This window comes from Phasianus colchicus, chromosome 1, assembly GCF_987193195.1.
Source record: "Phasianus colchicus chromosome 1, bPhaCol1.hap1.1, whole genome shotgun sequence".
In the NCBI taxonomy this organism is placed as follows: domain Eukaryota; kingdom Metazoa; phylum Chordata; class Aves; order Galliformes; family Phasianidae; genus Phasianus; species Phasianus colchicus.
In genome coordinates, this window is record NC_143436.1 from 88841366 (window position 1) to 88868979 (window position 27614).

General features: G+C 37.7%; 1 protein-coding gene and 1 long non-coding RNA gene across 6 annotated transcripts in view; one reads left to right on the top strand and one right to left on the bottom strand.

Moving 5' to 3' along the window:
- The window catches only part of CBLB (Cbl proto-oncogene B), a 125588-nt gene extending 98687 nt beyond the window's left edge, over window positions 1–26901 (bottom strand). For 2 of the 5 annotated variants that reach the window (XM_031613077.2, XM_031613076.2), the window contains exons 1-3: window positions 26722–26901; window positions 25819–25977; window positions 16929–17179 (exon numbers count right to left, since the gene is read on the bottom strand). In XM_031613077.2, the coding sequence (XP_031468937.2) occupies window positions 16929–17179; window positions 25819–25977; window positions 26722–26865 (554 nt within the window). In that variant the 5' untranslated portion in view covers window positions 26866–26901. Of the gene's footprint in view, window positions 1–16928; window positions 17180–25818; window positions 25978–26335 lie in introns of all 5 variants that reach the window. The other 3 variants (XM_031613079.2, XM_031613078.2, XM_090151861.1) reach the window with 3 other exon arrangements.
- A 179-nt stretch (window positions 26902–27080) lies between these two features.
- The window catches only part of LOC116242308 (uncharacterized), a 346694-nt gene continuing 346160 nt past the window's right edge, over window positions 27081–27614 (top strand). The window contains exon 1 of the long non-coding RNA XR_016471817.1: window positions 27081–27236. This is a non-coding gene — a long non-coding RNA (uncharacterized LOC116242308). The remainder of the gene's footprint in view (window positions 27237–27614) is intronic.

Consider the following 27614-nt stretch of genomic DNA (forward strand, 5'->3'; position numbering starts at 1 on the left):
CAAGTAACTTCGTATGATGTCAGCTGCCTCCTCCTCTCCAAAACGTAACCGTCCTAGTTTAACAATTTATACAGCTTAAAAACTACCTAAAAGTCATGCTGCCTGCGCTGCTTGCTCAGCACTGGGGAATATTTTTTCATTTGGTCTTCTCTCACACTAATTTTCTCACTTCTATCACCACTAATTTCTCACATCACCCAGATTAAAGATTGCTGAGAGGCTTCCTCTCCAGCCATCTGAAATTGAGACCTACATTAGACCTTTAACCACTAGTGTTTTCAGAGCTACCATCACTCAGCTGTTGTCTACTACACACACACACACACACAATGGATCATCACATCAGTCAGTGAAGGCAATACCAGATCTTCACCCACACCCAAGCTCCTCACAAAAGAAGGAAAAAAAAGTGGGTTTTAAGAGGAGGAAGGGACAGGAAATCTCTGTTATCAATAGTCTACATCCTGCCGACTTTAGTCACGAGTTTACAAGATTACACAGTCAACATTAAATTGAAACCAGAGCCTATAGAAGTCTTCTATTTGATGGCCAGCTGTTCCAATATTAAAATAGATCTTTAAGGAGTTATTTATACATAGCCATGACTGTCCCTTGTAATCATTAAATTAATGGAAAGAGATAGACCCTTCCTCCAAGCTTGGGAGGAGAACAATTAATAATCATTTGCATAAATCTTAATGTTGCATGTCCACTGGAAATGCAAAAGTCTGACATACTGCAATACTGCAGATTTGACTCTCCAACACTATCAGCAATTACATTTTCAGAAGTGCAGTGAATTTCTGTAAAAAAAGGTAACTAAACATGAACTCAAAAAGGGATTAAAAAAATAAGTTACATCTCCATGAGATTAAATTCCAAGACCATCAATCAGAGTTTAAACACTCATTTCTGTGTATTCCCAGCTTTGCCCTAAAGTCTTATTTGTTCAGGAACTGTAGTCCTGGGGGACACTTCCCCATTGAGAGTGGAGACGTAAGACGTTGCAGTTTCCTACACTCAGTCACAACAAGAAAAGGTGGCACAGAGAGAAACATTTCTGTTCTTAGGACAAGATCATTTTTGAGAAGAGCATTTCAAGGCAAGTCAACGTGACCTACTGGAAATAAAAATTACCCCCATGTGAAATTTAACACACCTCGCTTTTTTATTTAAAACATTCATAGCCATTTCAATACTTACATATAATGATAATAGTATGAATATAGGCGTAACCACAAGTGAGCCATTAATGCTATTGCTCAACTTAAGAGTCTTTTTCTTGTGCTGTCACAAAACATTGTTCACATGGTTGTCTAACCACTACTACATAAAATTAATTCCAAAATGCTATATATTTCCAGTTACTTTAAGAGACTTTAAGACTCATTATTAAGTCAACTTCCTCTCGTTCTGTACATAAAACAAGAAAAAAACCCACTAAATTTAGTGGAAATTTAGCCATGTTCTGTTGCTCTACTATTGTTCATTATATCCACTACATATCTGCATGATGACTATGCAATGTCTAAAGAGCTTTCAAGCAAGCTTGGAGACCATCCACACAAAAATCAAATCTGTCCTAGTAACTCTACATTTAATATGCTCATCATTCTTCCTGGAAAGATTTAGAAAATTCATCTTTGTGTTGGTTGTACAGCAAATCCCTAGATCAGAAAGAGCTTCAATAAATTCAAATATGTTCTACTCTATCCACTCCTTTGTAATCAAAGCATGGAAGTAACAAATTCCTAACAAGATACAGTAAGAAAATGTAAAGCTGTAGTCTGAAGACCTGTAGACTGTTCTTAGTGCTCCAGTGAGCAAGCTACATAATCCTAGGCAAATTACTTTCACACTTCTCTGTATTTTCATTTCCACAATTCATAGGTGGAGAAAAAACAAAGTTCTTTTAAATATGGCATACTGTCCAGAAGCTATGAATTCAATCAAAATCCATTTTCTAGATATTGCACATATAATACTAACAGATAGGCCTTTGTGCAAGGTAAATAAACCACTGGGGATTAGGGAGAGGGAAATTAAATGCTTGTCTACTAGATTTGAACATGTATCAACTTTCAGAAATACAATATTTTATAATAATTGTTTCACTATTTAAAAACAAGTCTGCAAGTGAATTTATCTTTCATGAAATTGTAAGCAGGAATATTGCAAAATTTAACTATGATTGGCATAAACTATTTCTAATTTCTTATATAAAAATTATTATTACAATTACTACACAAAGTTCAAACAGGAGACTTCAAAAAAAAAAGCTTAATCCTAGAAAAAACTTTGCCTAATTAAGCTTTAGTACTCCGAATAAGTGCATTTCCAACAGAATGGAAAGTAATATAAATCAGCAATTGTAAAGTGCAGGTCCCTGCTAGTAATATTTCTTAGCTGGAATCAATTCAAAACAGTTCAGTAGGGGAGAAAAAAAAAACAACCAACTAGTGCTCAACTTCAATATCTTACACACTCAGTGCGACTTCTCAGTATTACAGACAGAGCAGAACTTCAATAATTCAAACACATTAGAGTAATTTTATTTTTCAAAAAAGAAAAAGCTTTTCTTGCCAAATTGTGACATATATACTGTTCCAATACACTACTGAGGTGGGCTTTGTCCTCTATATATTTCATGGTGAAAACCAGAATATGGGCCAACTCCCAAAAGTATGCAGTAACAACAAATATTTTGACCGTAATGTTGGTGAGAACAGCAGAGACAGTTGTTCAGACTTGCAGAATCTTGCTTTTCTGGAGACTTCTGGATAATTATTGTCCAGCATTCCCCTTAAAACTTGTGGTGTGAAACAGAGAAGATAAAACCGTGGCACTTCAATTATGTCACTTCATTTAAGCTTTTTTTAAAAAATGACCAATGGATCTTTACTGATGGGTAAGCTAGATCTGAATAGACATTCAGCTGTCTATTAAATTTTATTTAGTTCCTCACTGTGAAGAGCTCTCAAACCACTTAACTGGCTACGATTCAAAAGAGGTGGATAAGCTTAAATTCATTCTCTGATGTACCCACAAATTCCAGATTAAATAGATATCATAAGCCAAATAGAAGCAAATTAAATTACAAGGATGTTATTGAAATGCTACTTCTTGGAGACAGCTGTTGACTATGACTCTTGATTTTTCAGTACAGAACACGAGGTTACAGACAGAAAAGGAAAACTAAGACACGTCAGGTCACACAAGCCTAATTTTGTATGCTCTTCTAATGAATTCTGTTAGTAAGTTTGACAAACTGCTGTGACTGGGCCTCTATCCATAACGTAGATCAACTGAAAAGGAAATCCTGAGAAGTTACTTGTTCTTCCACAAATTGCATACACCTTCACAAGCTACTAAATGTTTTACTTTGTAACTTAGAACAGAATAATACTCAACCTTTAGTTGGCTTTTTGTCGTTTTTTAACAGTCTTTGAAAGAAAGGCATGGGCTGAAGCTTTCAGATACACATGTGGGTCAGTCATACCTTTATACATTTCCTCTCTACTCAGTCTTTCCCTGCAAGTCTCAGTGCTGACTGCAACCAGCTCTATAACTGCCTGTAACTAAATCTGCTCAAAATTGTTGTTCACAAGAGTAATACCAAGGCAAATGTAACATCTCATTTCCTACTGTACCAAACTCAGCCCACTTAATTCAGGAAGAGTAGGTGCAAATAGGCATGCATCTCAATAGTATTACATTGTCCTGCAGTTTAGAAATAAAGCTTCCAACATATTTGGAACTTTGATATCTTACTAATATTTTGCTAGCATCAGAACACTAAGAAAGTAGTTTTGCTATTTAATTTGGAAAGCACAAATTTTGGGATCATCACATAGTGCTTCATTTGTAGATTTCTTCAAACCAATTATAATAGACAAGGTGTACACTGAACTGAGAATTAAAACAACACTAGCAGAGCAATCAAGTATGTAAGTTAAAAAGCTAAAGCGTGGCTGTTTAAATCTCTGTGAACATAAAACTCTAACTACCCTTTGTAACACCCCTTTGAAGAGGTAAAGTACTCTACAAATAAAACTGTCACTCAAATATTAATGCCATCAGAAAGAATAAAGTAAGCTTTCTGTGAAGGTCTGGTGAACACTTGCCAGACTAGCAAAATATAATGGTATTGTAATTATTCAAAGATGAAAGAGTATATATTTTAATGCATGTGCTTGTTTGAATAGCCTTTGACAGGCTAGCATTAGTACTACCTATTTCTCTCCAATATAAGCTAAGAGGTGTGTAAAATCTCAACTGTCAGAGTAAAACTGCAGTCACAGAGAGCCACATTTACCAAGTCTATTGTTTTTCGTCTCCCAGGGGAGGTATACTTGTCCTAAGTTCTTGGGTGCATTTGGCCTTAAGGAACAGGAAACTCTGGGGACATATTAAAAATATCATGGTGAGAAGGGAAGGCTAATCATGTAGATGAAGAAAAAGTATTGCAATGGGAGTTCCCCAGCACATAGGACTTGTACAGAAATGAGAAAGTAATAAAATAAGTAGTATATCCAATTCAAGGCTACTTGAACAACTTTTTGTTATTGGGGTGGCCATATATCTTACCATCCAGAGCACATGATAAATAAAAACTATTTTTGAAATATTAAATGCGGGAAATGCATGGTCTTTATGAACAGTATCAGAGGGATGCACAAAAACAGTGTGTTATCAAATACCAGAATCAAACACGTAGAATTTAAGTGTCTTAAACTCTGAGAACCATTTCAAATATTCATTTCCATATGAACACATGGCTACTCTAGATGGCCTAGAAGTAATTTTGATTTTCTTTGAGGTTACTCCAAGTCACGTCCATTATTGCTGTGACATATATTCAAAGGAAACATATACATATTAACATCGGCATCAGACAATGATGCCTGGCTAAATCGCTTTAAGATAGATAGGAGAATTGCAAACATGACTGAAGTGAAAAAAAATCAAGTTTCAGAGATGGACAAAATTAGGACAGACTACGTGAGAGTCTTACAAGACTGCACGATGTTTATGACCATCATCCTGTACAGGTATTTATTGCAGAACACATATTACATGTGCATATATATTACACTCTAAAGCACACAAGATTTAATGCCTTAGTCACCTGCAGACTACATGACAGTCACACTATTTGGGCTAACTCAACTCAGGTACAGCGATTCATCTAATCTGAAAGATATTCAGGTTGCATACCCAAAAGCAATGTGCTGCAACCCCTGCTACGTACACTAAGATCCAGGTCACCAACTAGATCATCTCCCTGCCCCACTACACTCTTATAAACATTTACCTCTCTGAAAAAAAAATAGAGAGCCCAAAGGATTTGACTACAGCTCACTTCACAATTTTTCCAGCTCAGCTTTCAGGACATTTAGGTTCATTGTTCTCCATAGTCAAAGTTTCTGTTTCCAAAAGGTTCTTTCAAGTTTGAGGGGACTTTTTGGTTACTGGACAGCAACGTGTAAACAAAGTTCAGAAGTGGGAAACTTCATTTGGCTTTGATAAATCTCATGCTGTAACTGATTCCTTTGCAGTCAGTATGAGTATTTAAATGGAGACAGAAAAACTAAATAGGCAGTAATTTGCATATTTGCTCTATTATGCAAATTAGCAGGTATATTGCACATTTAGCTCTTCCCTCTCACTTAGAGGTTCAAGCAAGCCATTAGCAGGATTTACTTCACGTGAAAAAATAAGGACAGCCTACTGTCACTAAAACGTGTAAGGACATAAAAGGGGTGGTCTCACAACCATCAGAGCTGCATGACAGAACTGTTTTTACAGAAATGTCCTGCTTACACGCCTTTCCTATCAGGAAAGTATAGAGTTATCTTTCTAGAGTTGTCAGTTCTGAATTCAGATTTCAAAACAATGAAAACCCTTGATTTGTTTATCTTCATACTGCAGGCTTCTCCAGTTGGCCTAATGCTGTTCAAACACAGGCCTAGATACAAAACCATTTGCAGTTTACATGGAAACTTTTTAGGCGGGATTCAAGCAAACAGAGCTGTATCATGTTGATTATAATAGCTGAACAGAAGCTTTCATTTGAATAAACTAGTAATTCCTAGATCTACAGAAAAGCATGTTTTGGTATCAGCATGTAGGTCTTGAAACTATTGTAGCAAGCGATTCTTTACGTTCATAAGCTAAATACTGGAAATCTGCTAATTTCAAAATCTTAATTCTGCTCCTACACGGTCACCCACATACTACAGAATCAGCATGCCCTGCTATACAGTCCTGCTACATGTTAAAGACAACCGTTTCTGGAAAGAATGCTACAAATTGGGAAGCACGGTCTAAACAAATAAAAGGACTCTGATTCACCCTGTTTTTCAGGTGGTTTTGTTTGTTTGTTTTTTAGATTAATTTGACATGTAGGGGAGATAATTCCAGACTATTTCCATGCCACCGTAATCTGCAGGTACAGATTCAATGAAATTGGAAGTTTCCTATACTCAAGGGAGACCGTTAGAAAAATATCAGGCAACAGTCACAGAAATGAGTCAATACCAATCAAAAACATGAGTTCACCATTAATGAAAGAAATATTTGCTTTTCCATTCACATGGCTTATTTCAAGAAACTCAAAGTGAATATACAAAAATCTTTTATCTTCAGTTGCCTTCAGTTCTTTAGCTATCTTTGCAAAATACTTGAAAAAGTAGACCATATGATCACAGAAATGTTTGCACAGTGATATTGTTAAACCCATCTCCGCCTGTAGGATATGTATATTAAAATCAGAATGCAGATATTCCCACTGGAGTATGGGAAGAAGACAAAGTACACGGCCACCTTTTACTAAACACCTCTTAACATTATTCAAAAAATAGGGGAATCTTTCCCAACTACAGCACAGCAATAATGCACTGATTCAGAGTTAACACAGTAAGAAGAGTCTATCACAACATCACCCTTCTGGAGATCTCCCATTCAATTCAGTAATACATTATTACAGTTTGTTTACCTGACAAAAAATCACACTTGAAAAGTATGAGGGCTGAAACTGTGCACACACAATAAACACAGAGCTAACTATCAAATGCAGGTTGAAACAAGGCTCTTAAAATAGGGAATTATTCTGGAAATGCTGACACATCTTTAACACTGTGAGTGGGCGCCAATAATACACACATTGTGTACACATATGTTGCTGTCTTCCTGAGAAGCTTAACTGAAAGCCCACATGGTTGATGTGGGACAGCAGGAATGCCTCTTTGAAAGCACTCATCCTGCTTATTCATAGTATCTCAAATGAATCCCTACGCATATGGTAAAATTATGGCACAAAACAGTGCTTGTGATGGTTAACGATCCTTTTGAATCAAAACTACTTCAATAAAAAACACCTTGCTGCACTTAAAAACAAATCTGAAGTGCTAGAATTTTCCAGATCATCTGTGCAATTTAACAAATATAATTGTTTCCAGTTTAACAAAAAAAGAAAGGAAAAAAGGCTCATTTCAGTTGCTCCACCTCCCCCCCCAAAAAAGCACACACCCACTGCAGAGGGTCAGATTCATAGAAGAATAATGGAACAATAGATGGACCATCTGCTGCTACATAAAGCAAACTGAAAATCCAGGAATAGCGTATAAAGGAGCTGCATTAAAGTCAGCAGAATGTTTCTATTTTCTTTCATAACAGATTCTTACTTAACTAACTTTAAAATGAAAAATAAAGTGCCACACAGAAAACCTATAGAAGCTTCTAAGTTTAAGTACACAGAGTAAAGGACAACATGAAATTTAGAAATTCTTATTTTACTAACTTTATCAATTCCAACCCTAAGGAAAATCACTGGTGTTCCACAAGGGTGCAAAATGATAGTGCAAGCACCTTAAATAAAAGCTCCATGGACATGCACAACTTCAGCAATGTTGTCACAGGTATCAGTCAGTTTCCTTTCCAAGACTGACTTGTCCCCATGACAAAGTTTAAGGCAGTTGGAAGTCTATAATATGTCAAAAATAAGCATGAACAAGTAATTGCCTAAAGTAAAGACTGTCTTGGAAAGATTTGCTGCAGAATAGAGGATTGCCTGAAATAGTGCAAATAAACAGAGGAATAGCACATTTACACTTCTTTTTTTTTCCCCATCCACAAATTCAGGCTGTAATAGATGTGATTCTTCTCTTCCATTATATTGGAATGATTCAGCTACTAGATACCTTTTGTCACATTATAATAGGTGCTAGGAGGTAGGTGTTTTCTTTTTGTTGCTTTCCTTATACTGAATAAATATGGGCAAATTTCTTCCCTAGCTACCACTTTCCTGGATGGGCTGGGCTTATATATTTTGAGAAACTGTTGATGCTAAAACACCTTTCAGTCATTCACTTTAATAACACACTGCATTCCCAGGAAGTAAAAATTTCATAAAGAATTAATTAAAAAAAAGAAATCTATGAATCTGTCCCTCTGTCTACAGTCCTTATAAAAATATACCTAATAGTCTAATAGATGGTGCCTACGTTGCCCATCTGCAACATGGCACGTATAAACCACCTCCACCTGCCCAAAACTGAGACCTTCACCAACACAGAAAAGCTTCCTCTCTGCTCATCTCCACCCCCACCCCCAAAGAAAGCAGAACAATGAGACAAAACAAACTACTCATTCTCAGTGACACTTAAGACTATTAAATGAGGCAAAGTTCCTTTTAGGCAATCATTACCAGCCTGTCAGACAGATATGCGTGTAGTTAATGAAACCGCATATGTATAGACTAGAGGACAGCTGTGTACCAACTGGGTCACCAGTGATCCATACTACTGAACACCTCCCAGATGAGTACTGTCTTTTTACATTACTGTGCTGCTCTGTAAGTGATTATGTCCCATTCATCATAGGGCATTAATTATGGGGATTAACAGTAAAAAGAAGCACATGAGCAGGATGTTTCTTTTTTCTTTTTTTGCTTTGAATCTTTGTGTGTTTGGTATGTCCATTAATTATGTGTAAGAAGGACATGAAGAGTTCTGAAAAAGGAATTATTATTTTCATCTTCCAGTCTCCTATACTAAACAAATGCATTTGAAAGGAATATGCGGGATAAGATTTCACCCTGTTGACACATGATTTCCTCAGCGAGACAAAAAAAAAAAATCGGCAATATATATGCCACATTATTTTCTGTGTTTTTTCCCCAATTGGAGCACAGAACACAAATCATTTAGCTGTAGAAACAACAAAACAGTGGCCACCAGGAAGGAGCTGTCAGTAAGATGCAGCTGTGGATTAAAAATTTGTTAAAAGTCAGAACAGACACGAGCCTTTATCAGCGCTCCTGTCATCCACCATTAGGCTGTTACTGCTATAGCCAGAAGGCACAGAATCCTAAATACTACTCCTTATTCTAATAAAACCTGGAAGTGCTGCAGTGAATTAAATATCATAATACTTCACAGACATAAGTGACCTACAATGACCGACATAAGCAGAGAAAACAGAAGTAACTTGAACGAGAATAGAACCCAAACTGGAAATAAAACAGATGTACAAGAACTCTATTCTAATGAAAATATCAATAGTCTGTAGGTTACAATCCATTCTGCCATATTATCAGGATGACTTGCAACTGAACATATACTTTCCAGATTTTGGAAGTCCTAATGTTGAAAGTTAGGATAATATTTCATTACAAAAATACCAGCTTTCCCTAGTATTTTAAAAACAAATACTTGGAAATATAAAAAAGACAAATAACAAGCTAAGCTACTGAATAGTTATCTCCTTTTTTACTAGCATTATTGGGAAGTAGATGTTGATAACAGTAGCTTTGTTCTTTTAATGACAAATGTCATAGTTGGAACACAAGCTCAAGAGACGTGATAGAAACCTTTACTTCTGAGTTTTAACAATAGACTACACTTGAACTACGTCAATCATTTTCACACTATTTGTTGCTCAGCACCTTCATTAAACATGCATTTTAACCCTTTATAGCCCTCTGCAATGACTGAAGACTTAGATACCCGATTTGCTAAAGCTTACAACTTTGAGTTTACAGTTGCTCATTTTTTCTTTTGAAAATACCAAGCTTGCTCCAAGAAGTAAGAACAGCAAGCATAGAGACTGACATTAAATTCCAAATAAATAATCTAGGAAATACGATCATTTAATTTTGAAAAGTTATTTAATGACTAGTCCTCTTCAGCCCTACAAGCAGTTTAAAATGTCGACATGCAAATATCTCAAGGTGTTTCTCTTCATATCTACATACTTTTCCACTAGACAGTAGTTAAAGGTCCACTCTTGGGCATACACCTGTAAGCATTCAGAAATTAATGACTGCTTTAAACAAAATTTAAACATTCGTCTTACAAATGTGCTTAGGTAAGGGATGTTTTATTACTGACCTTGCATTTCATACTTCCCATGACAGACATTCATGACTCAGAATCAATTCTGAAATCAGTTCACTGAATATTGTCTTGGCTAAAAACTATTTTCAACTGGACCAGTTTGAAAACAAATGATAATAAGTTTGTCTGTATTGAACTAATGCCCTTTAACTTGTAACAGAGGCACATTTTTTCTCCCGCATTTTTAAGCAATACAGCATTGCCTAAGATATCACAGTTAAAGAGTAATACTTAACAAATGAACTGATCTCCTTTTAAAAAGGAAAGAACGTCTCTGGTATAGAGTTAATCAAGGTTTTAGATTTTTTTTTCCCCTCTTTTTTGGGCAAAAAGAGGGTAGCAATGAGTAAAAATTGGGTAACAAGTACATTACAGTTACGACCTTTCATTCAAAACAGGATAATTCTGACATAGGATATCTAAGGAAACTATGGTACTAAACCACGTCCCTTGGAACACATCTAAATGTTTCTTGAACTGCAGGGATGGTGACTCAACGACTCCTCTAAGCAGACTGTTTGAGTACCTGATTACTCTTTCAGAGAAGAAATTTTTCTTAATATCTAATCTGAACCTCCCCGGTGTAGCTTGAGGCCATTCCCTCTAGCCATATCACTATTTGAATAATGCATTCTTTAGCTCTACCCTTGGCTGCATCAAAACCAAAATATTCAAAAAGTACTATCCACATACACTGCAAACATGTTGCTGATGACAGCAACCTAGTCACTCTGTTGGGAAGTGTTATTTCTTATATATGGTCATTTCCTGATTTTTTTTTTTTTTTTAAATCATTACATATGAAGATAATGCTTCTTCTCAGATACAACTTACTGATGTTCTGTTGGGTTTTGATGACACTTAGGTGTTATTTCTATTTCACCTGTTTCTATTTAACTGTTGCATTTAGTGCTATCCATCAAATCAAGCAAACTGTATCCCTGAGCTGGCTCAAAGGACAACAGGCCATTATATTGTTTAGAATTTTTCAATCTAAGAGAATAAAAGAAACGTACCAACACATTATCAGCATCACAAATGTTTTATGCAGAAGACAGTAAGTCTATTTTTAGAATTAAAAAGCCTCATTCCTCCAATATCAATTAATAATTTTAAAGACATTCAGTATATTGCATATATAATATTATAATAGAATCTGTGAAGACAATTCAAAAGAATGGGCAGCCACTGACCAAAAATGGCCCAGTACATGCAACTTACTAAACAATTACACCAACTTTCTTGTGCCATTTTGAAGGTAACAAATTCACTCAATTCATATTGAAGAAAAAGCAAAATATGAAGAAGAGAAACTTATGTCAATCAATTAAAGTACTCTACTCTTTTTTGCACGTCACATTTCAACAAACGTAATGGGTATTTTCATCCATCATCATCTCCATCCATAGCTCATTCTCTCTCTGAATTCAGTTCAATTTCAGGTGTGATCATCAGTGATCATCAGAACTCTTAATTTCCTTTCTTTTCGGATTAGGATAATTTCCTATTCTGTACAGCTACATACTATAGGTTTTTAACTACAGAAAGCACGCATTTTAGCCTGATTTCTAATCAAGACTTGAGGATTGGTTCCTCACAACTTGGTGCTTTTTGAAAGCTCTCACCTCTACACGCAGTAGAGTAAATGCTGCACACCATAATTTGGCAGTATTACCATACAAAATTTCTCACAGGTACAAGTTATTATTCGAAGCAGAACAATGAGTAGATCAGACAGCATATATTCCCTCACAGCCAGATAAATTCTGTATAGATGTCAACATCACCTTACTCGCAAGAAAACATCCAAAAGAGCATTTTCTAGTAATGCATGGTCTATCTGATTTTATGAGAGAGCAACATAAATGTGAAGCACATATTATCGGTCTCTCATTAACTCAATATGAATAGAGGATCAAAATCAATTTTAATAATTTAGAAACCATTATTTTTCTTATTTAGGATCTTCTGTGGTTTTGAAGCCCATCTTCCCCAGGAATATGAATAAATAGTTGCCTCTGTGCTATTTTGACCATAATACTACTATAAAATAACACCCTCCCAAGTACTGAAAATGATCAAAACCACCTGAAAATTGAAATACAGCCTTACAATTGGAGTCACACAACCTTTGCTTTTATACAGAGAACAAGCTGTCATAACACTGCCCTCCCATCTGTAACCTCTATGTGTTCTCACCTGCCCACTGCAACAAGAGTTTCTTTGTCTTAAAGGCCCGTTTGTGTAACACTCCTTGTTTAATTTAGACTAAAACAAAAAATAGCAAATAGTGTACACTTCACTGAATTTGCATTAAAGCTCAGTTACTCATATGGTTCAGCTATGCCAAAGGATTTATTAAGTTTCCTTTGGTTTACATCTGGTTTTATATCACATGAAATAGAGAAAGAAGAAGGGGGAAAAAAATCTCATTGTAATATAAAAGCTTTCAAAAAACAACGCATTTCCTTTTCTCCCAATTCAATCACTTACGCACTCTTTTTTTCCCCTCTCAGGAGCCTCTTCATTTTAATACACCAATACCAAGTTCCACTGCTAATTGTCATATTATAGGTTACACATAATAAAAAGTTGTCTTTTTCCCCAAGGACAAGGCTGCTGCTTCTCCATAAACTGCACTGATGGAAGAATCTAAAAAAAATACAGATACCTACATACAATAGAGGAAAGGACTCTAAATTTTTTTTAGCTCAACTTCAGCAAGATTAAAAGAAAGCAATCAATACATTTGTTATTTAACTAGTGTTGATATAGTATAGAGGTTTGGAGATCATGTTAAACAACAGACCAGTAGTACTTAAAGACAGTGTTCAGATCACAATTTACTGAAGACTAACAAAATGAGTAGAAAATGGACAAATCAGATGATTCTCAAAGTGCTAATAGCTTTCACCAAAACATCACAATTTCAATTTCAAATCTTGGTGAAGGCTACCATTCAACAACTATCAAGTTACTTACCTGAGGTTGACCAATGGTCAACTGGCTCTTTAAAAAAGCCACTACAATTATTAAATAAGTACAAGGGACAGATTCAAAAAACAATAAAACAATCAACAAAACAATCTTAACCTGTCCAAGAAAGTTATCTTAAACTAGAAGTACACTCTTCCTTATTCTTTTCTCGGTCTCCTCTGTCTGGAGATGCAATCAAGTTACAAAGCTAGCCAAGTTATAAGCCTCGTAAATTCTTATCAAATCTGTGCTTTCATAGTAAGCAGTAGAAAGGTCTTTACTGAGAATGTACTTTGATATGTCAGTTCAGGGACTTCATTCAAGAACCTTAACTGCACTCAAGTGTCAATACGAACTGAAGGAAAAAAAAATGGAGTACCTTGTAAACACGCTAATTCACAGCTTCACATGGCAAGGGAATGCATGAACAGTGAAAAAGAAGAATCTGAACTATTACATGACCTGGAGGTACAAATATCTCCCAAGAAAACAAAAAATAAGAGTGCTTCACTAACAAAACACTTAAGACACAATCTAGAAGCAGGCAGTCACTTTCAAGATACTGAGCAGCCAAATGAGCAAGTGAACTTAGACCTTCTGTAGGGAAGAGGAATGCTGTGATCATCTAGAGTGTCTTCCTTGATTATCTTCCTACTTTCTTGATTATCCTCCTACTTCACCCTCAAACCAACCTCATTGCTTCTATAACCTTTTCAGCTTTAGCTGTGTTGCCTGCAATTTAATAATCATATTGTTGTCCAATTCCACCTCTGTAATGCAATTTAAAGCCAAGTAGCCAACTAACTCAGGTTGAATCAAGTAGTATTTAGAAAATGTATAAAATACATACACACATTGGTTTCACATTCTCACGTCTCAGAAATGCTGAAGAAGACAATGAACAAGTTCCATCTCAAGATGTATCCTTCCAAGGACACAATCCATAGGTAACCCCACAGGGAAGCTCATGTTTGTCTCCTTTGCTGAGAAAAGGTTTTGTTAGTTTTAAAGGCTCACATTTCAGCATCTTGAATGAATCCAAATGTAATCTCCCAGTTGCCACTTTGTTTCTCCTCTATTCTTACTACTGTAACTTATGTGCCTGCTTTCAACACCTGGCAAAATTTTATCTTTAATAACTGCCAACCTATAGTATCTACTTCTGCTGCTTTTCAGAAACATGTCCAGAAGACAAATGGAAGTTTAGACTTCACAGAAATAATTCCTTCCCAAAGAATAACAAAGGAAAAAAGAGCAAAAGACTCTCAAAAGAAATAGAAAAGTCTTAAGTAGATTCAACTTGATTCAATAATCTTAATTCAATGTTGATAATTTTTTAAAAATAAAATCAATGACAAGTCTTTAAACCATTTCATACTTAGAAAAACTTCTATGTAGACTGTGTCTGGTAAAGCTAATAGAACTTATTTAATATTAACTTTTACCTCATTAAGCAAGAGGATATAGTTTTAAGCTAGACACCAAATCCAGAAAGTGGTAAAATTGATGTATGTGAAAGATAACTTGTAAGCCATACATGCTCTGCTTTCTAGAATTTGTCTTAAACACAAAAGAGGGCATCAACCACTCAAATGCCTATCATATATGCTGGCACAGCATGTAGAAAGGCAGAATGCTACAACCTAGCTTTAACTTACAAGGGAACAAGATATAAACTGCTGGAACAAGGCTTCTGTTATTTTTTGTTTAAACATTCTAGCTTTAGTTTCTACTGTACGTCAGAATCTGCCTTATGGAGGAAACACATCTAGCTATTTTAGCACAAAAAACATTTCTATTACATTTCCTTCCTCAAGCTTCAAACTCTGTATCAGTCTGGCAACATAACTATCACCTTCCCTAATACAAATTTAAAGAGCAATGTGAATCATTGCATTTCATTACTCTATTTTGTTTTAAAATCCTTCCTCTCCAATCACCTCATAAAAATGAACCCAATAAATGACAGTAAATACACTAACTGCACCTTCTTCAAGAACTGTCTGCTTTACATCAGACATCCCTGAATCACCACTGTCACTCTTATGCAGAAAGGGAAGTGGGACATTGGAAAGGAGGCAATTCAGCAATTCTAGCAAGTAGATAAGAGTTTCTGGAACATTGTTTTAGATGACTGCTCAGTACTTATGGCAGACTGTTTTTGAAAAAGTTACACTGAAAGTGGCTTTAATTTACTGCTAACTGGAAGTAAATCCACAAGTAAATCTGTGTTCTGTGCAGCATAGGGAAGTTAAAATAAAACCTATTTACATAATGCAGTCATTTATGTCAAATTTCCCTTAGTATAAAATGTTCTTATTTCCTTTGCAACACAATGACTTTTGTATGTACAACAAATACAGGTTATTAAAGGAAGACACTATAGGCTCAGTGCTAAACAATTCTTCCAGAACTTCTAGTAAGGTTGCATCTAAATGAATGCTTTTATTGTACTTAGGAATTCAAACAGAACACATCAAGATCTACACTCATCGCTCAAATAGTCTGAACTGCATTTTTGTTCCTGTTAGGTAAATTGCATTAAGCATCTTCACAATTGAAGGGTCTTTAAATACTTCCCCAAAATAAAAATCCTTGCATGGTAAGCAAGCTTCATGTCAGTTATCAAACACAGTAGGACTGCCACAGTATACTGAATAGCTACAATCATTACTGAATACGTGGAAAGAACACACACATCATTCAAACATAACAGCAGTGACATTTACAGTAACGTGGACATTTCACTGCTTCTACCACCATTTTCATCAGCAGTAGAACAATACCACAAACCTATCTGTATGCTCAGGTGCAGATAGAACAGCAGGGATACAATTTGTCCATTCACCGCCTATAGGTCTAAATGTATATATATCACAAATGACAGATGACAATTGTCACATCACAGCTGTATCCCTTCTCAAAACAAAACTGCAGATTTTTCCACAGAAATCCCTGAAATATTATTTTGAAAATTATATGTCCTAATATCAAATATTAATAACCTTCTTACCCACCACTGAAACAGTACACAAAGTAGGCACTCATCCTGGTTATTAAGACGGAAACATTGCAAATCAGGAATCCATTAGGTTTCTGAACAGACTTCTCAGCTCTCACTAACATTAGCGTCACCTTATGCTAATATCATACAGTATCTCAAAAACATGAATAATATTTTGTTCCAATTCACCACTCATGAAAGCTCTATGTCAACATCCAGAGTTAAGGTGGTCAAGCTCAGACCAGATACCAGTCACTCACTCTCTGCCACAGACTGTCACACATACTGTAAGGCCTCGTGAACAAGTAATTACAATGAAATTAATGTTTTATGAAGGAAATGTTCTTGGTTTTAAAGGTCGCAAAGTGACAGATAAGAGCACACAGCAGAACAAATGCAGCAAATTACTGTTTGACATGCAGGGTCAACGAATCCAAACAATAAATAGTTCTGTTCTTTAAATAATTAAAAATGTCAAGACAATTTCTGCAGACAAACAGTGTTAAGTATGCAGACAGAAAGTCTACTTTATATTTAAATGTTTCTCTTACCTGTCCTGTGACTGCTCCTCATACATTCTTTCCTTTCCTTCTTTGAAGAGTCTGATAGCCCGTTTCGATTTTTTCATGAGACTATCAATGTAGATTTTAAAATACTCATTCTCACTGAGTTGTGCAAGTTTTTGGTTGTCATCATATTTGCTCAGTATAAGTCGCAAATGTTGATAGGTGTCTGGTAAAATGTCAAGAATGTAGGGCGGGCTGTTTTTGAGTTGAAGCTTTGGGTTTTGGCACAGTCTCACCTACAAGCAAAAATAAGTGAATTTTAAAAGACAGTAAATATGTTGGGGGCAAAAAAAGACCTGAAATCTTAAAAATGCACAAGCACATTCATCCAGCTTTCAGAAATGAAGAATTAAGTACTACCTCATTTATATTCCATGAAATCTCAAGATAGTCCCTGATGTCAAAGGAAATCAAGTTTGACGTAATGCTGTCACATTTATGACAAACATAGTTTGTTTGCATAGATTTAAGGGAAGAAAAACTTTGCCTGACCACTATATGCCAGGAAGTATACTAGCAAAACACAGTATTGCAAGTCATGCCAAGAGTAGTTTCATAGTAATAGAAAAATAACTTGTTCTCAGACCTGGAATCATTACCTTCCTAAATGGCACAAAAAATAATTGAATAATGTATTCAAAGAAAGAAAAAATAAGCTTCAGATGAATTGAATATCTTTATTTGAATTCAGTCTTCACCAGAAATGTTTCTGGAAGAAGGTGATACTGTTTTTGTTTCCAGAACACATCCATATTTAGAGTAATTATGTCTTTGCTACCTAATATTATCTGGTCGTTTGTTCCGTAGAAACTGAAGGAATCAAAACTAACAGGCTTTGAATACTATTGTATTGATATAGTTGAGTAACCCAAGCTCAGCTAAAATACTGCAGAGGGATATGTTCTACATGTGCATTCATATCTATAAGAAAAATAAGCCCATGACATATAAAAATGTTATGGGTATCATTTGGGGATTGTCACAGTGTATATTAGTGACTTTGACAATTCTTATGAGGTAACTAACAGCGTTGTTGAGATAATTAACAAGGTTGTAAAAGCTTCTTAATACTGCTGAAAGACAACTCCTATTCCTAGTAATGTATCAACTTCAAAAAAAGTGCACAGTTTTGACCATTTCAGGGAGGGAGAGAGGAATATTTGTTTCGTATAGATCCCTTTGTAAACTCAAATCTATACTGCTAGCTCCTCTCCCCATTTCTTGACCTACATCATTAAGAACTAACAGACTTTCATGGATTAAAAACTGTTAAGTGAAAACATAATTATTTCTTTCTCAGAATGAAACGTATACCAAAACATATCACACAATGAGATTTAGGTAACCGTGATTAGAGAAGCGGAGACAGAAGAATAGACAGAAGTCAAGCACTGACAAGTGAAAAAAAACATATGTCTAGTACAGTGCAAACTCATTAGTACTACAGAATCACAAATATCATTCAAAGAAAGTATTTAAAACATTATATTCGCAACAGTTCCCTCATATTATTGATCCATTTTTATTTCAGTGATTGATACTGCTCTTCCACATACTAGACCAAGTAATGGCTCAGAAATCCATTTGATGTACTGTAAAAGAGATAGTCCTTCCCACAGAGAAATTTACAGTCTTGGTAGGAAACAAGAAGACAGAAGATGGATACAGGCAAACACAAGGACACGAACACAGCAAAATTCAACATGGTAGTGAGTGGTTCACTGTGCTGAGTATTTCTAGGTATAAACAGTAAAGAAAATCTTCAAGGCAAGCTGTAGAATAATTTAAGTGGATCATAAAGGAATTCCTCCTAAGATGAGTAGAAAGCTGGAAGGGAATAAAAAGAAGCAAAGCATAAGGATGTTTGGTAATCTCATGAGTGAGTGATGAATTCTGGAGCTGCAAACCACAACTGCGAGAGACTTGGAAAAGATGTTTGTATTTAAAGTGATAAAGAAAACGTTATCAGAATAAAACATCACAGTCAAAACCATGGGTTAGCAGATGCCCACAGTACCGTTCTCAAAAAACATAGATCAGATATGGTAGTATTCTTTAAAGGTCAGACAAGAAAACCCGAACTTACTAATGGACAACATAGCAACTCCTGGATAACTTTTAAAAGAATAAATAGATACAGAAGAACATGCTTGCTCTGAAGGATTCGGAAACAGCTTTAAAAATAACAGTCCAAGTAAGTGAGTTGCCTGAGTGATGAGGAAAGGAACTAACGAGAGACTTAAAATGGAGATTACAGATTTTATTTTTGTTATGCTGAAATTAAGCTGACAGACAGAATTCTTTAAGGAGATTTCAGAAATTTCACATGTGCAGACAGATTTGGAAGTCATACATGTAGAGCACAAGAATTTCTTTTTGAAGTAGAGTTAGGAAAGAACTGAAATCCTAAAGATAAGAGTAAAATTTTCCCAGAGAAACTCTTATGAAAATTGCAGACCTTTTTCCATGTGAACTTCTGTTTTCTGCAACTTATGATTTAATAAAAATGTGAATCAATAAAGATAGACATTCTCTCAAAGCAAACTACAGATGCCACCAATCAATATCACTGATTAGATGTTACAGCTTTCTGGTGCAAGGAGCACAGTAACAAAAAAATAACAGTTTAAAAGAGGAAAATATTTACTCAGGAAAATAATCAGCAATGAGGAGACTACAAGCAGGGAAGGCTGCAATCATTTTAATTGCTTATTTATCCTCACTTTTCTTAAATCTCACGATCAAAGAATTAACTCTCTTTCTGAAGTCTGTATTTTCAATCAAATGTGTCAACAAGCAGAATGTGAATGGCTTTGTGTATACTAAACTACAATTAAAATAATTGCTTATCCTGGATAAAAAAAATTGCTTCTGCTGAATGTTGCATTTTAAACAGTGAGTCCATTTAAACATAAAAAGAACATCAGTTTAAGTGAAGAATTATTTTCTCTTTCAGATGTTCTAGAAAGTATTTTTCAGTCTGGTGATATTAGTCACACACACACACACACATCAGAACAAGATCCTGTGGTCATGGTTTACCAAACTATGTCTTCTCTTCAACTTATTAAAATAAATACAGAACATTAGCAGAACTCTTATCTCCAGAACAATTCTTTAAGAAGGAAAATCATACAAAAAAATTTGAATTGGACAGCTTAACTAGTTTTATGCATTCTCAGTGGAAGAAAAAAAAGAAAGCTAATTTTCAGTTAGAGTTAGGGGTCCAGTGAAGTAGTACAAGGCTTTCTTTGCTTTTATTGATTGCACAAGGTTTCAGCCCAAAGGAAGTCAGTTTGTAAAGAAATGGCTGGTAAACCATATGGTTTCCAGAGTCAGGATGTCCTGACACGTACTACAGCAGTTCACAATTAAAAGCAAGCAATAAGAAATGACAGCTGCTGACGCAAAAGATTTACCAATCCACAGAAGTGGTGTACATACCTTTCTTCAAAAGAAAACAGAACTCAAAGCAAAACAAAGTAACAAAAATAAAAATCTCCATACTACGTTTTACAGAATGGTCCTCAACAACACTTCAGCAGCAGACATGAATCATATCACTGCAAGATTTGTGTATTGTTGTGACTAAAAGCAAACATGTATATATTTAACAAGCAGTCTCAAAAAAAAAAAAAAAGAAAAGGAATCAGGTAGTGAGTTACTAAGAAATGTTTCTCCCATTGAAGTAAACTAAGAAAGCTAAGCTTCTTCCACTGTCTCATTGTAAATTCAAGTATTTACTCTAGACCTACAGGAACAGTAGAGTGCAATTCTATCTGTGAATAACTAGAAGATTGCCCTAATCTAACAGAAACAGACTTTGAATCATTTAACTCAAAAACCTCTGGACAAGGATACTCTAGCCCCCACCAAAAAAAAAAAAAAAAAAGAAAAACTTTTGTCTCCCAAAGACATGCACAAAAAAGCTAGTCTTCAAATCGAACATACTTGACTGCAGATTTAAAGCTTTATAATTATTTAAAGCTATCTTCAGATATGAGAATAATGGATAGCCCTTCTCTTTGAGACTATGGACTTCTTTCAGAAAGCTGTAACTTCTATTCACTTTTTACTGCAAAGTTGAAAGCCCTACAGTGGTATGACAAAATAACTTTTACTCAAGCAAAGTATAGCAGCTCCAACATAATCTGTTTAAACACCTAATGCTAGTCAAGGACAAAGAAAGGAAAGCAACAACTAAAACAGTATCTAACAAGCAGATCTGCTAAACACTGTTTTCAGCTGCTTTGAATGGACTAAACAGAGCATCAGTTCTCTTACACTTCCAAAACTACACCTTATAAACCTCTACTGATCTGGGTTTTTCTGCGACACTGTACAAAAAAGTCAAGCATTAAAAAGCATTTCTAAATAACATAGCATAAGTGAAGATCTGAAGATACCAAAACAATTCTTCAGAAAAAAAAACACAATACACAATGCTATCAATTATAAAGACCTAACAAAAGAGGGGTGAATCAAGAAAATAAATGAAGTGCAAGGATGACACTCCTTCAACATATACTACATTCCTGCCAGAAATTACATTAAATGCAAGGAACTTTATTTTCCACTGGATGTGATACCAACCAGATGGACCTAGACAGGTTTGAGCAGCAGGTCCAAGAGAACCTCATGAAGTTTGACAAAGGCAAGTCAAGGCAATATCCACTACATTAGGGGACAAGCTGGAAGATGAAAGGATTGAGCACAGCCCTATTGAAAAAGACCTGTGGTTACTGGTGGATGGCAAGCTGGACATGAGCCAGCAGTGTGCCTTCACAGCCCACAAAGCAAACCATATCCTAGGCTGCATCAAAAGAAGCATGGCCAGCAGCACAAGGGAGGTGACCCTGCCCCTCTGTTTGGCACTGGCAGGGCCTCACTTGGTGTACTGCATCCACATGTGGAGTCCTCAGTACAGGAGAGACATGAACCTATTGGAGCGTGTCCAGATGAGGGCCACAAAAATGATCCAAGGGATAAAACATCTCTCCTATGAGGACAGGCTAAGAGTGCTGGGGCTGTTCAGCCAGGAGAAGAGATGGCTCTGAGATGACCTGATAGTGGCCATCCAGTATCTAAAGGGGAGTTATGGAAAAGAAGGGGATGGACTCTTTATCAAGGCCTGTTCTGATAGGACAAGAAAAAAATGGTTTCAAGCTAAAAAGAATAGATTTAGGTTAGATACAAGGAAAAGAGTCTTCTATAGTGGGGGGGAGGGGACGGCACTGGAACTGGTTGCCCACAGATGTGGTGGATGCCCCTTCCCTGGAGAATTTCAAAGCCAGGCTGAACAAGGCTTTGAGCAACCTGATCTAGCTGTAGATGTCCCTGTTCAACGCAGGAAAGTTGGATTAGATGGCCTTTAACAGTCCCTTCCAAGCCTAAGGATTCTATGATTCCCCCAAAAGAAGGCTTCTCATCAAAATATATTTGGAAGTGACCAGTGATCAATCTTCTCAGCTGAGCAAGCAGTAAGCAGTTGTTGAACATCTATCATGTTGCAACTGAACAATATGTTTCCATGCTGGTAGAATACAAAGTAACAATGCTTACATTACATACCCAGGGGAACACCTGACTTTGGAGAGTCACTTATACTTTGTTGCAATTAGGAAAGGAGAAGCTTCCATTTCTCTATTTAAATTCTTATCCACAAATAATCTGTGCAGACATAGAACTTGATATCAACTTCAACCAGGTAATATGCTGAAAAATACCGTGGTTATGACTGTTGATTTCCTTTTCTAGATCCCTTTGTGGAACAATGACATTTAATGGGTTTGCAATATTGTGCATTAATGTAATAATCACTCTGTTGCAAAGAACACCCAATCAGCACAGGGTTTCAAGCTGTTGAACTGCACTCCAGTTGCTCATATTCAGTTGAAAACTTGTCTATTGACAGTGGCATTTTAAAGGAAAAAACACTGCTTACTAAGTTACAGCAGTAATACTTCTTTTACTCCCTAGGTCAGTAGTACAAGCTTTGGAGATGCACTCCAATTTGCTCTTCGATAATTAGTAAAATAGTAAATCCTCATTTGCAATGTCAAATAACTAGGTGAGTCAAGCACACAAACACTTCCTTTTGCCAACCTTCACAGTAGAAAGCATCATTTTCTGAGCCAATGTGTTAAAGTATTGAAAAAATGATTGAAAGTTCCTGTAATATTCCTATTTAAAAAAAAAAAAAAATCCTCTTCAGAACATGTCACAATTCCACCAGTTTAAAACCCACCATAGTATAACATGCACAATAGTACTGCCAAGTCCAAACAGCCAGCGCAGTAAATTAAATGAACTGCTCCCATGCTTTATATAATAGACATTCTCTCTCAAAGTTCTTCCCAAGATAACCATCATCTTCCAGTAGTAATGCATGCCTAGTTTCAAGGTTTTAAATTCATTAGGCAGAGCTTTTACATACACCATAAAACCTATCTTATAAAATGCCAACATTGGTGGTCATGGTTAATATCTTATTGTTGAAGACAAATAATTCATACAGGTGATACCACTTACTAATAGAGGAAAAAGCAGAGAGCATGCAAGGAAATGTACAGAAAGGAAGGAGGGAAGGAAATGTAAACTGGGAAAAAATGCTTCTAGTTTTTAAGACTACTCTTTTTCCATCCTTTGGTCAAATAACAGCTTTGCTTTGTTTTCATCTTCCCTTTCACTCACATCTTTAGAATGGAAGAAAACTTTTGCCACCTAACCACAGCAAAACAATGGTTATCACAGCTATTATAGACAAAGAACAAATGAGAATGATGACTGTTATTACAAGAAGCAAAAACAGACCTCAAAGCCACAATCTTACCTTGGGTGGCATCCCACTGACTTTGCATAGCCTACTGCCTTCACTAGGTATTAATTTTATCAGTGAACAACCACAGACATCAGTCATGGGATATGCTGCAAAAATGGGATTTCAAGAAACACTTGAATGAGCAGGTTTCTATTTCTGACTTAATCCTTGGTTTTGAATTTAGGCAGATAACAAAATGGTCTTCCTGTGCCTACTGTCGCATGAGGCTGTGACTTAAATTTGTTTGCCAACATATTAAATTTACTCAAACACATCCTTTCACTCTAAGCACCAAACACTAAAAATTCAAGCAGAAAGCTACAGCATTCTCACACTATGACATCATCCTGTCTGGTATACTTTAATATAATTTGGAAATAAAATTTGATTAACTGAGAGCAGCATAAAGAGGATACATTAAAGATCCAAATTGAGGACACTTATCCAGTAAAATGAAAAAAAGAAAGCACAGTAGAGTGTCCAGCCTTCCCAGTGAATTTTACAGAACAGGCCTTGCTGGCTGCTCTGATGCTCTGTCAACAAATAAAGTTACCCTATAATAGATGAATAAAAGTAATCTGCAAGTCCAAGCACTGGGCTTAAGATTTTCTGGTACTTGTGAACACACAAACAACCCAAGGACAACTGTACCATACAGACTTGTAAATTAAGCTGTACATTCCCCACATGGCTTCAGCAATGACACATTAGGTTCCTGGTTTACGAGCAGAAAACTTCCCTCTACCAAAGAAAAGTGCCTGCTTCCAAGGATTTATATTTGCACTTCTCATTACAAGATGCCCACTGTTTACAGCATCCTAATCAGTAACAGGAAAACGCCAAAGACTTTGTGTTGATTCATACAATACCATTTGTATGAAAGCTGTTTTTTTTTTTTTTTTTTTTTTTTTTTTTTTTAAGTTTATAATCACTGTCAGGAATTGTGGTAGAAATACTCTTGCTATTCTTGTAGCTTAAAAAAAAAATCAAATACTTCCAAATCACCACTCATCAAGGCCCATTATGTTAAATTAACTCTCTCTGCTACGGCAGTGTAACTACAGGGGAACTTCAAGAGGTGTTGAACACCTGCATTTCAGAAGAGTCCCAGGGAAAGCAAACCGTTACAACTAATTCCTGGAGTTAAAAAGTAATAACACTTGATTTAAGGACCTAAGGCTAACAGCTTCAAGAGGAAGCTGTCAAGCATCACTCATACACAAAATAGAGTGCATGCACCTCCTGAACAGCTATCTGTGCGATAAATCAAACTATTCCTATCATTGGTAAGAAACTCTCCTAGCTAATCTACAGGGAGGTTTTATCTTGAATAATGCTAAACAAAATTTCTGGGGCTGGCTCAGGGACATAGGAGAAGATCTAGAAAACTGAAGTCTATCCTCCTGTTTCCTTAAAAATAACTTTTGGTAGAGTCTATTACTAGTTTCAGAATGAAAATATGAAGTACTTTAGAAATCATAGAAATGCAGAGCACACACTGAAAAGTTAGGTGCGCCATACAAATCTGTTTACAGAACTGACAAGAGTGACATCTCCCAGTCCCCACGCACATTCCTAAAAGCACAAACGTATCTACATTACCATCATGAGCACGTCTCACAGGACGATGAGCTTAACTAAGTTTCATGCTTCAGAGGTCTTGTTTGCAGACTAACAACGTGATCCAACGCAAAACACACAGAATACGTGATTACAAGACCAAGTTAAGCAGTTTCTTGTTAGGACAGCTCAGCTTTTCAAGTTTGAGTCATTTTAAAGGATCTGAAAGTAACAATAGCCTGAGGCAAACACACATATTTGTTTTCCCAACACAAACCAAGATTAAATAGAAAAAAAAACACATAGCCGGAGGCCACAGGAAAGAGGGGAAAAAAGAGATGAACCGCGCTTAAATAACCTAAGACTGAAGAAGCCCCCTTACTTTTCATAGCACGCAGAGCACGGCAATTGAAGCTGCAGGAAGATGCTGTTTCCCCACGTGCATCTGTTTAAATATCCCCATTCTTCGCCCAGGGCGCACACATACACACTCACCACTTTGTCCATGAGCTTCCAGGTCTTCTCCACAGTCCTCCGGTCGGCAGCTGCCTGCTTGGGGGGGCCCACAGCATCCTGAATGGCGTCGATGAAGCCCAGGATCCGTCCTTTGCGTGGGTTCCGACCGTTCTGGGAGTTGGCCATCTGGGAGCTAGGCTGACCGCGGGGACAGAGAACAGAGACTCACAAGGTGCTTCAAAACATCTTGTCAGGCAGCCAGCGAGGTAACACTTCCTTCTTCACAGGCAGGAAAGGGCAAGAGCAGGGCACGTTTAGGAACAACTTTAACTTCCCGTGACAAACAACCTAAACCCACCTGGGCTGTGTTTATTATAGCGGAGGCCATCGCGGATTTATCGTCGACGGCCCCGCCAAGGGCTGGGAGGGAGGGGACAACAAAAGCGGGAGACGTGCCGCGGCCAAAGGGAAGGAGAGGAGAAAATAAATCAGTGCGGAGCGAGGGAGCAACCAGAGAGGCCGCGGACAGACAGGCAGAAGACAGACAGACACTTACGCACTGAGCGGCACCGCACGGCGCGGCACCGAGCGCGGGCTCCTCCGCCGATCCGCACCCCAGGGCGCAGGGCCGCGGCTGGCGGGGCGTCTCGGCTCTCCCGCTCACCGCCCCGGAGGGCGGCCGGACCGCATCCCGCGCCCGTCGCTACCGCTGCGCCGCGCCGGCCGTCAGCGAACGTCGGCGATCGCCGCCGATATACGCGCGAGCTCCGGGAGGAGCTGAGCCCTGCGGCGCTGCCGCTGCCCCGCGGACAAGCCCGGAGCGCCGCTGCCCCGCCGCCCTGCCCGCCCCGCAGCCCTACCCGCCGCTGTGCGCGCCCGGGTGCGGCGAGCGAGCGTCCGGCAGCAACGCGCGAGAGAAGAGATAGAGAGAGGCACACGCACAGGTCTGTATGCGGCACAGCTCGCAGCCCCAGGCAGGCTGCGGTCTCCGCGCGATCCGAGAAAGTGAGGCTGGCGAAGCTCCGGCTGCCCCGTTCCCTCCCCCGCCCCGCGGCGCTCTGGCGGCCGCTCCTCTCCTCGCAACATGCCCACCCCGAGGCCACGGCTCGGCCCCGCGCATGCGCGCCGGGAGGGGAGCGGAGCGGAGTGGGCTGCGACTCCTCGGAACTCCGCCCTGGTCCCGCGGGCGGGAACAGCCGCCCTCCGACAGCCAATCAGAACACAGAGATGGCTTTGCTTGACGTGGAAGCCAGCAAGTGAGCTTGAAGCTGGGCAGGGGGCGGGAAAGCGGGGGCCGGCGATGTTGAGAGTGATAGGAAAACTGTCCAGTGGGAGGGCTGGAAAGAGGGAGGAGGAGCTTCCGGTCCCGCCCCCTCACGCGTGCCCGCCCGCTTGAAGCCCTCGGAGTCTGGAGTGGCAGTGAGGGATTTTGGTTTTTTTGGGAGCTTCGTTGCATGGTACGGGGCTCTGGGAAATGCGTCCTCTTGAAGCTGCTGTGCTTCTGTCCCGTCGAAGCGCCCAATGTGTGTTGAGGATCAGTGGGCTTTCTTCTTGCTTTCTGGTGTTTTCTGCCTGTACAGCTCTTGTTCACACTTGTGAGAGTTTTGTTGTTGCTGCCACAAAGAGCAGGAGCTTCTCTTCCTTCTTCACGTCTGTTTTTCTCCTCTTGAGAGAGAGAGGTTTTCTTTCTTTCTTTCTTTCTTTTTTTTAAGCCAACAGTGAGGTTTCCTGTGTTAAAGGTGGGCCGGAGAGCTGCAGATACTGGCAGCAGTTCCTCAGGGCAATGAGTGAATATATGTAAAAACTTCCCCACGTGTTTACTTTATATGAGGGCT